The sequence below is a fragment of the Scleropages formosus genome, chromosome 9, assembly GCF_900964775.1.
Source record: "Scleropages formosus chromosome 9, fSclFor1.1, whole genome shotgun sequence".
Taxonomy (NCBI): domain Eukaryota; kingdom Metazoa; phylum Chordata; class Actinopteri; order Osteoglossiformes; family Osteoglossidae; genus Scleropages; species Scleropages formosus.
The window spans coordinates 883,448-893,784 of record NC_041814.1 but is presented as its reverse complement, the minus strand read 5'-3'; the positions used below and the strand labels follow the sequence as shown (position 1 = coordinate 893,784).

Below are 10,337 nucleotides of genomic sequence, written 5' to 3'. Positions count from 1 at the left end.
CTTACCACTGCCCTAACTAGTATGTGTCGGTCATAGCCATAGTGACGGTACTATGGTAACTAGGACTCTCTGTCGCTGATATTATCACTCTGTGTGTGTGCGTGTGACCGTATCGTGGGGCTCTCTCTCGCTCTCTCGGTGGAATGTGCCTTTAAGAATGCGCCTCGCGCGCCGCTGCCCGTGGCACTGAGAGGAGGGCCGGTCGAGGCCCTATTAAAGAGCGTCGGAGGCGGCGGGTAGGGTAGGTGACCGGCGCGCGGCACTGACTGTCTGGGAGCGCGAGCCGTGCGAACAACAGGTAGGAGCCGCCGCCACAGCCACCGCCACCGCCACCACTCCCTCACACACGCACTTGTGCAGTGCTCCGCTCCGTTCAGGGGACGAGTGTGTGAAAATGTGTCTCCTTCCTTGCGCTTCCTTCGGTGAACTGTTACTACTGTTCATTTTATAATTCTGTTGTCCAGAATTTAAGTTGCGAGAAAGAAACGTCGCCGGTGGCTAATGATGTGCCAGAGGCTGTGTGTACCGGCGTTCTGTGGAATAAAAAATCAAAAATGCGCTTATTTTCGCGGCTGCTATTACTCACTACTGGACGCGGTTTCACTCGGCAGGCAGCCCTTGGGCTTAGTTTGTGGAAGTGAATTTTCTCTTCGTTAATATATTACGCTCAGTCTGACGCAGCGCTTTAGGAAGGTTCACGACTCGCGCGCACGGTGGTGTGTGGCGAGGCGGCGCGAGGCGACTACGGGAGGCAGACGTGACGAGTGCGCGCGCGCGCGCGCGCGTGTGTGAGGGAGTGTGTCAGTCGGTGTGTCGCGCGGCTGAGCTTCGTGCCGAAGTTGCTGCGTGAAGTTGGATGGTGTGTTTTGTGTCGGTGCGCGAGACACCGCGGAGCAGCGCGAACACTTTGCGAACAAAACACACTGCGGGAACCGGGAGCGAACACATGATTATGCACTAATCATCCGTATGTCCATGATAAATAAATAAATGTTTATTTATGTATCTGTGTATAATTAGTGCATGTGTTGTGTGTCGTTATTTATTCACTATCAAGTATTGATTAAATGTTTTAATATGCATTTTATATATTTAATATATATATAATTCTTTACGTTAAAAATCGGGGCCATGTGTCATAGCAGATACTTCTCAGTACAACTTTTACCAGACACCTCCCCCCGTGTGGAATTATTATGGATTATGGATTATGGATTTTGGATGCTGGGTGTCTTTCCAGTCCCATCAGTAGCTTTAATGGGAGCTTCGGGATCGATTCCAGGTTTATGGGCCACTCCAGAACCCGGAGGTTCATGCAAATGGTGCATTAATATGCCATGGGCATGGTGTGTGTTTGTGTTTGTGTGTGTGTTTTCCAAACCACTGTATAAAAGAAAAAATGACCAGTTAATATTTGGTAATATTCTAAGGTTGCGCATATTTGCTGCTATTTCTCACAAAAGAACCAACCATAAAAGAGATGATACCGTAGTACTTAGGTGGCTTTTGTAAGTGTGTAACAATATAATTTCTCCACTTGTTAACTGTTTATGGCTGCATCCCTTTTTTTTTTTTTCAGAAATGCCAGTGAGCTGAACAGCCTTTCGGCATCATCTGGGGGGACACTTGATGCGCGAACGTACAGAAGGTGTGCAGGTGCGCAGTGCCGGGAATCGGAGGAGAGGAAGACTGGGAGAACGTCACATGTACCCTGTTTTGGGGACGTGCGACACTGGTAGCAGGTTCCAGGCACAGAGGGTTAAGGGACTGAAGCTTTGTACACGTCCGCTGGCCGCCGCTCACGTTCCTCCCTCGCACCGTACGCTCTCAGATGTGATGTTAAGGACCATTTTCACCTCGCTGTGGCCATGACCGCAAACGAGTCTGGTCGGATTCCACGGCGGTGCGGTGGAGAATAGACAAAGGCTGCGCCTCAGATGTTCGCTGTAAGTGGTGGGACCGTTGGACAACTGACACGGGGGGGGGGCTTTTATCAGCACCTTGCTGCACTTGCATTAAAGACAGCCGTGAGCCGCACGGCCCGCTCTCAGGGGTATTAATTTGTCTTTGTGGGGCCGTTGGGGGTTGGGGAGCAGACCGGCTCCTCGGAATAGAATGCGCTGCTCAGCTTGACGTGCGCCGCTAAATCTCAAACGTGTGTCCTGCTGTAACGTTGACTGTACAGCAAGTAGCTTTTCTGTCTCTCGGGTCAGTTGTGCCAGCACTCCCACACAGCGCGAGCTGTGTTTCCAGGCCTTAGCGGAACCTTAATCAGGTCTCTCCGTTGTCGCGCTCGACTCTTTGCCCTTCGCGATAATCGGCCCTCGAGGGCGCAAACCTGGCCCACAGGCATCTGCCGAAAGGGAAGGTTACGTTAAGTCGAGCTGTGCTGGCAGTGGGCAGTTTGCCCAATGTTAGTTCGCCGTTCGCAGCCGTTGACCGTCTACTGTCATCCGGTCGGTTCGCGGATGCGGTCGTTCGTCGTACAGGACCCGGTGAGTTACCAACACACTGGTGTAGCAGTGTTAAAGTGAGCCTCACCTTGGCACTGGAAAGAGGAACCTTGAGGCACGAAATTGGTGCCCTTAACCGCCACGCTACCTGCTGGAGTGGTGCCCTGCCGCTCTCGCATTTGGACCGTGTTGTCCTTTCCTCGTTCAGAGTGACCTCAGTGCCGTCAAAGCGTGTACCACACAAGTTGGCTCGACCTTTGCAGGGTGAATGTGGACATCGCCGAAATGTGACTGCGCTGTGGTGTGGCGAATGCATGTATTTTTCATAGTGCTCCGCTCTGTCCCCTGTCCCCCCGCCCTCACTTCGGGAGTGCTGACTACTCCATATTCCGGCATTCCGCCCCCACCCGTCCTAAAGCCGTCCGATGTCACTCTGTTTCTGTTTCGAATGCCCGACAGGCTTCACACGGACGTTGGCAGTTTTCGGGCGGACAGCACTTGCCTTCCCCTGGGCCGGTCCTCCGCTGCATGCTGTCACCGCCCTGCCACGCGCAGGAGTTTCCAATAAGGAGACGGAGCTCTCCCAAGACTCGCTGTCACCTGTCCCCGTCCCCTGCGCAGCTGAATATTTCATGTCACCGTGATTTGGGAAGTAAATTAAAGATGTGTAGATGGTCACAGCCTTGTTACGATGGGCTTAAGAGAGTCGCCAATTCGACTGCTGACCTTCAGCTCTCCGAGTTTTGTGTTGCAGTCGCACAGCTGACACCCCCGTGGCGCATTGTTGAACGCTGTTTCTTTCTCTTCCACCCCTTTGTTTTTAACAGCTAGAGAAAAGGAACCGTTGCTGTAAAAGGCTTTGATGGAGCTGAGCTACGCAGCACATTCCCTTTTATTGGCTTGTACCAAAATGTATTATTTATTTTTTTTTTAAATATAAGTGGTGTCTTTCGCACCTCATGTAAACTCTGCTTCCCTTGTATGAGTCACTAATTTAAAGAGGTGAGGTGGGCAATTTCTTGACACGTTCAAGCAGAGGATCGCATAAAATGGCCTGTGCCGGGGAATAGAAATTAATTTTTTGCACAGGACTCGTATATCATCCACAGTATTTAAAGGATGTGTCTTTTTCTGTCCCTGGGTAGGCATTGCTTCAGGTTTATGGTGAATGAATGAACGAACGGACGGAACTGTATTCATACTTGAATTTTGAGAACGTGGGCTCTTCAGAGAATATTAGTAGCAATTTTTTTCCACCTGTGGTCCAGTGTATTATTTTAAAAGGTCAGCAGTCGTTAAGCACTCAATTCTCAACTCCTCTTTAATGCATGCTCAGCACTGAGAGGCTGCGTGAATTTCCTCCTGGAAGCCGTCTTCTGGCCACACCGAAATGCTCTCTCGCTTCCAACGGCTGTATTTCTTAATTGAGCTGCTTAGTTTCCCTTGTCTTTATTGGCCGACGAGGGTTCGATTGAGATCGGGTGAATGGAGGGGGTCAGGCTTCGTTTCTCAGGCTCTCCTTACGGTGGAGCGATGGCAGCCGAGGGGCTTCGCTCTCTTCTACAGAAGAAGTTACTTGGGCATTTTTGGGGGAGCAGCAGGGTGCCTTGCAATCAAAGGACCCCGGTTCGAACCCTGCCTCCTGCGGTAGCACCCCGAGCAAGGCGCTTGTGTGAAATAAACGAGCCAGCTGTACAAATGGGTAAATAGTTAATAGTCTTACTGAAATTCTCACCCAGTTGCACGACTGCAAAGCTCACTATGTCAGTTGCTTTAGAGAGAGACGTGTCGGCTACTTGAGTAATAATGATGTAAGACCACCGAGTGGAGTTGCACCTAACGCAACAAATACATATTCAATTGCAGAATTGTACTTGGTTTTACAGGGCAATGAAAACTACATCAGTAGAAGATATTTGTGTAGAGCAGTGAATTGTACTGTGGAGGGGGTCTTGTATGGAATGGAATGTTGGGAGGGGGATGATTCCAGTTTTTATTACGAAAGGAAATGTGATCCTTAAAATCCCTTCTTATCCCATCCAGGATGTGTCCCACCCACCCCTTCAGCCTTGCACCCAATGTCTCTGGGATAGGCTCCTTCTCGCCACGACCCTGCTTGGGACACGCGGTTATTGAAATCAACTGGTCGGTTGGTTAAAATCCTTGTTGCTCTGTGCTCGTTGCACTTGTGAGTCAGAGGCACGGTAGTTCCATTCTTGTGTGTTCTACTGCACTACTTTTACTGGCGGAAATGGCGTTTTGAAAGCAACGGTGAACAGTGATAGATGGCAGAGGACAATATGGCAAGTTATTTTGTTCATACCACTGCAGCACCTGGTGTGGCGGGTGAATTTAGTGCAGTATCACTTTTGCAGTGCCTCCTTCCCTAGGAGCACATTGGAAACTTTGTCTCTATAATATTATTATTATTATTATTATTATTATTATTATTATTATTATTATTATTACTGGTGCCTGTCTTTTGGAAAAAGGCTCCATAAGCGCTACTCTGGAGTAATGGCACTTGATGGCTCTTGTCATTTTGAGCTGAGTTTCCTCCACAAGTAATCGCCGGATACGTTCAAGGACTCTTCCCCCCCCCTCCCCAGAGAGCGTCTCAGTTGATAAACAGCAGTGTGCTGGAGATGAGAGGAGCGGTTGCGAATCGCCCGCTCGACGTTGCTTTTACCCTCGTTTACTTGGCTCGATGGATAGGTATTGCGTTGCAGGCTTCCATGCATCAGCACGCTTACATGGGTCTGCTTCTGGATTGCTGCTGTTACAGCAAGTCCATCTTTTGCTTCCCTGTGAGACGCGCGCACACACGCGCGCACACACACGCCCGATGGTGGAAGTGAAGTGAAGCGAACCACAGGGACGAATCGGATGTGATGATGACTCGATGCTTTTACTCCCCTGTGATTTGCTGACTGCTTTAAAACCACATGCCTTGTCTGCTCGTGCACTTTGGCGCTCTTTGCTTTCCGGAGATGTCGAAGAGTCTCCTGTTTCCGGCTTCGAGCCGCAGCTTTGCAGGAAGAGGAATGTGCCGCTTCTTGGAGTCAGTTTCGCTTCCCTGTGCTCGGTGGCCTCCCCACATCGCCCCCCCAGGCCTCTCATTCCAACCAAAGAGCGGTGCACGGCTCAGGGTCACAGGATTACAGTAGCACCGTTCTGTAGAGGACCGGTGCCGCGTCGTCCAAATGCACTTCTTCTCCCATCTGTCTGTATTTGAGGCATGCTGCTATCTGTTAGGCTGATGATATTTTATGAAATAATAAAATGTATGATATTATCAATTGTGTTTATAATATAATTAATATGAAAAGTTTTCGAAGCACTTTTGTACAACCCACCAATTTGTGCATAAACAGTAACAATTCACTGCGCAGATAAGCAGCCAGCAATCAAGACAAATGCGCCATCCTGGTCTTCTGAGCTGGTGCGTCTCGGAGCCAGAGGGATATTTTGTCCAAGAAAGGCAAATGGACACGTGTGTTGAGCACCGCAATAACTGCGGAGGTGGGACAGCTGGGAAACACCGCATGACTTTTTGTCATTTCTTCTTCCTCCTGCTCTCAGATTCAACTGGTGACAGGCATTGGGAGTGTATGCCCCACTAGTTAGTACATTATAGTACTTAATTACATGTTGTACTCTGAAACACAGTTGCTATGGAAATGAGGGTGGGACGGTTCCCTGTCTATATTGGGGCTCAGCCTGTTTTAGAAATAACGCAGTAATTGGTGTCACGAAGGCGGCTTTGTGCCACAAGTTACTGGTGTGGACTCACCATGCAGCAGCACATCCCCCTGCTGCAGGACGCACGTTGTCGATGTGCTGTTGTGCTGTTTCCATGGCGATCTGCCTCCGGTTGGGCTGCTAGGTGTTCATGAAATGAGGCAGTAAGTGCTGCATGCATGTGGTGTGTATGGGGACAACTGGTAGCATAGTGGTTAGAGCTGCTGCCTTTGGTCTTGGGTTTGATTCCCACCTCCAGCTGTAGTACCCTTGAGTAAGGTACTCATGCTGACTTGCTCCAGTACAATTACATGACTGTGTAAATGTGTAGATAATTGTGTAGTTTAGGGGGAAAAAAAACTCAACACCATCAGTTCCCTTGTGTGTGTGTGTGTGTGTGTGTGTGTGTGTGTGTGTGTGTGTGTGTGTGTGTGTGTGTGTGTGTCCCACACTCACACGGCTCTGCAGCGGAGCTCCTGCTGGCCTCTTCGCATGTGCTGCGGCCACGAGGGTGTGTGGCTCACCTGAAGGTGGAATGTGGGCTGCTGCCCGGCAACGCTCTCCTGCCACGGTGCCGCTCCTCACCCTGCACGTGAGCCCTCGCGTCACCTCGGAGCACAGAGCTGTCTGCTGGCGGATGTCCTCTTTCGCAGCGAGACTCCGTGCCTGTCGGCTGAAAGCGTTTGCGAGATGCCCGTTTCCAATGGGAACAACGGAGCGGAGTGCAGGCAGTCTGGTGGAAGCTGTGTGTCGCCCCCCCGGGAGCAGCTGGCGTGACGCCGTCTCTCACCTGTCAGGCCCGAGAGTTGAGCGACGGGCCCTTGGTGATGGAGAGCACTTGGCAGAGCCTCTGGCTGCTGGGGGACATCTGAGAATGACAGGGTGACAGCCTTCAGCGGCAGTCATGCGCACCAGGGACCTGCGTGCCTCTGCTGTCACACGCACATGCGCGCACACACACGCCTGTGCTTAGGCTTCTCCTCTGTTGTTCTGTCTCATACACATGGCTTCCCAGTGTGTGGATCCCCTGCGCTCACCTCCCCTCTCTTCTTTGTCTTTGCTCGATGCTTCGCTGCTGCTCCCCTCCTGCTCCCCTTGCCCCTGTTGCTTTGTGGCCCCCAGCGCTCCTCCCCCGTGAAATGCAACCATCTGGCACGGGAGTATGGAACGCATAAGAACAATTACTGACGATGTAGTCGGTATAATTCAGCAGTGGACACCTGATCTCGCCTGTCTCTCCTAATGATCCTTGAGGGGACGTGTGCAGTGTCAGTGTTTACAGGGATATATTTGTTTCTTTCCTTCTTTCTTCCTTCTCCACACACCTGTTGAGCAGCACTAATGGTCTTCCCGCTAATTGCTGAATTGAGCCGAATGTCACTTCAGTGGTTAATAGCACAAGTCGCACCCGAGAAATGTCAACACATCCTTTTTGCTGCCTGGCTGGAGCTCGACCAGCAGCTGCCAAGGTCCTGTACATCTGAAGTACATAGGAGCTCCCGGGGGAGGTGGGCACGATCACGTGTGGGTTTTCAGCCAAGTGTGATTCTTGCTCTCTGTTTGTTTCATGTTTTTGAGGTGCGTGAAGGGGAGCCTGACAACGCGGAACTACGGAGACCCCTCCTGGGAGGACCTGTCCATCTGGCTGTTTCCCAGCACCAGTCATCTGGTCCGACCCCCGCCATCGACCCACCGTCGCTCTTTGCTTTTCAACATAAGGCTCAGCTGCTGCCGTCACCTCAGCGACTTTGCTTGTCTCGTGCCGTTAAGGACCTTTGAGTGTGAGGCCGTAGTGACGCGTCGTGCGGACACGTTACCTCAGCACCTGGAGAACAGGCGGTAAGGCGGAGTCTCTCGGCTCTGAATTTTTCGTGGCGCCGCTGTTGAGCTCAGGCCCGCTGATTCACCGACGCTCTGAGGTCTGTTGCTCTTCACAGGCGACTTTGTCGATCTGCAGCGCTCCGATCAGGTATCTCTTAGCCCTCTTGCTTGGCAATGTGACTCGAATAGGCAAGTGCTCCTGTCAGATTATCATACGCTGTAGACGCCCGGAAATGAGCTTCCCGTTCCCAGCCAATTAGGCGCCAGCAAGCAGGCTGGGCTCTGCTGTCGGCTATTTAAACGGGTGCTCAGGCTACTCCCGAGTTACTTGCTCTCAGTGCGGGGGGCCACGTCCAGCCGTGTGTCCCTCTTCAGAAAGACGCTGCTGCGCTGTCTCTCCAGCACTTTGATTGGCTGGAAGTAAAGAGCGCCCCAATCTGGCCCACCTGTCCGCTCACCCTACCGCCCAGACGATCTGTAAATTCTGCCGCCGTGCCCCTTGGAGAATGACCGATGCCCCCACCCTGGACTACGAGCTGCTGTCCCCAGGACCCTCCGTGGCAGGGCTGCCCACCGGGCCCCCACTGGCTGGTGATGCCGAGCAGAAGACGGCATTTGCCTTCGTAGGACTCCTGTTGCTTTTCCTGCTCTTCCTGTTGGTGCGCTGCTTCCGCATCCTGCTGGACCCGTACAGCCGCATGCCCGCCTCCTCCTGGACGGACCACAAGGAGGGACTGGAGAGAGGCCAGTTCGACTACGCGCTGGTGTAGCTGCCGGGGAGGAAGGCGAGGAGGGACAACGGTGGACACAGCTGCCTTAACCCGAGCTGCAGCCCAGAGAATTTGCCCTGCAGTGAACCTCCACCTTACTTCCCCTTAATTTACCAAAACAGGTTGAGGTTGGAAAGGCAACACGCTCTCTCCATCATTCACTTTTTGTTTAATGTTCTTCTTTTCCACGCAGTATCGCAAACGGACCTCATCTGTTCCGCTTGAGTGACGTTCATCAGAGTGGGTGGTGTGTGACGTGTCCAGTACAGTCAGGCGCGCTGCCCTTTCGTTCTCGTTTCACTGTCAGTAAGGATGGCCGAAGATGTCGTCACGGTGGGACCCGTGCAGTATAACTCTTGCGGTCGGCTCCAGGTGTAGAGGTGGGACGAGACCTTTCACACCAAGTGAGTGTGAAAGAGTGTCTTTTGAAGGAGGAGCAGATTCCACAATCCCACCACTGTCTGCCAGGGTGTGGTACAAACACATCCATGAAGCAATGGGCCTGTCTTGGATGTCAAAAGCAGACCAATAACTTGTTTACTTCCTGGAATAAACACCTTTAGTGTTATACAGTACATGTGCCATGAGTTTTGATGGAGCGCTGCAGGATATGTTCTGTATGAAAGGAGGTAAAGGTTTAGGGTAACTTATAGGGTACTGGGGGTAATAGAGCCATCATCATGTCTGACAGCTCCCCTCTCCTTATGTTTAAATCACATGGCGAATACCAGGGTAATACGTTGCGCTGCCTACTTTTCACCCACGTGGAAAACTCTTGATGGCCGTTGACCAACGCAGCCGACTTAAAACCAGGTGTATGTTCCTTAGCACCTCTGGAAAGTAAATGTGAATGTTACCTCCATTTTATTTTACTTTGTTTTCCACTTAGATGTTGTAGCTATGGATATGCAAGTGACGCTGGATTAGGTGACGTTGTTCAGGGTAGCTTTTGTCCCTTTAAGAAGTCTTTAAAGAAACATGGTCCCTTTAAGAGTTTTTTTTTTTTTTTTCTTCATTGATGGCAGTGTTATGTACTTAACGGTTCTGGGCTTTTTCTATGTAATTGCTGTGTTTTGTCTATAACTAAAAAGCCATATGAAGATATTTAATGTTGATATTAAATGTTCACCTTCCCAGTGCTAGTCTATTTAACCAGGCTTGATGAAAACATTGTGATACTGCAGCAACTTTTAGAGATGTTGGATACGCTTTATTTTTCTATTCCGGCTCAAATTTGGAGTCTCTTTTTACTATTTTTTTTCACCCCTCCCCCCCATTTATACCTTTATTACTGGAATATTACTGGATTTTGGAGCCAAGCCTAGAGAAGCAGGTGTAAGATTCAGCTAGGAGGAGTTTTGACCATGTGTTTTTGACATTTGTAAGTAGATGGGATATTTTTCCTACCGTTTTTGTCTGCTGTGCAGCATTACTGCTTGAATAAAACGGGATCTTTCCACTCTACGTTTTGCCTAGAAACATTTTTTACTGATGCTGGTAGGAAAAACTGTACCTGTGTAGGTACTCCTGAGCTGAGTCCAGAGATCCTGTC

The 10,337-nt window shown here is 50.6% G+C and overlaps 1 protein-coding gene across 2 annotated transcripts; it reads left to right on the top strand.

Moving 5' to 3' along the window:
• Nucleotides 1-228: 228 nt before the first annotated feature.
• Nucleotides 229-10,204, top strand: LOC108919847 (cortexin-1-like). 2 transcript variants are annotated; one of them, XM_018728140.2, is made up of 3 exons: nucleotides 229-298; nucleotides 1,580-1,656; nucleotides 7,773-10,204. In XM_018728140.2, exon 3 carries the CDS (start codon nucleotides 8,522-8,524, stop codon nucleotides 8,783-8,785), a length of 264 nt encoding a protein of 87 aa, XP_018583656.1. In that variant the 5' UTR covers nucleotides 229-298; nucleotides 1,580-1,656; nucleotides 7,773-8,521; the 3' UTR covers nucleotides 8,786-10,204. The 2 variants fall into 2 exon arrangements, with proteins under 2 accessions (XP_018583656.1, XP_018583657.1); XM_018728141.2 differs by lacking the exon at nucleotides 1,580-1,656 and having other exon boundaries at nucleotides 250-298.
• The last annotated feature ends 133 nt before the right edge of the window (nucleotides 10,205-10,337 follow it).

What these genes read in the sequence shown, in the direction of transcription:
- LOC108919847 (XM_018728140.2), top strand. Translation starts at nt 8,522, where the DNA reads ATGACCGATGCCCCCACCCTGGACTACGAGCTGCTGTCCCCAGGACCC.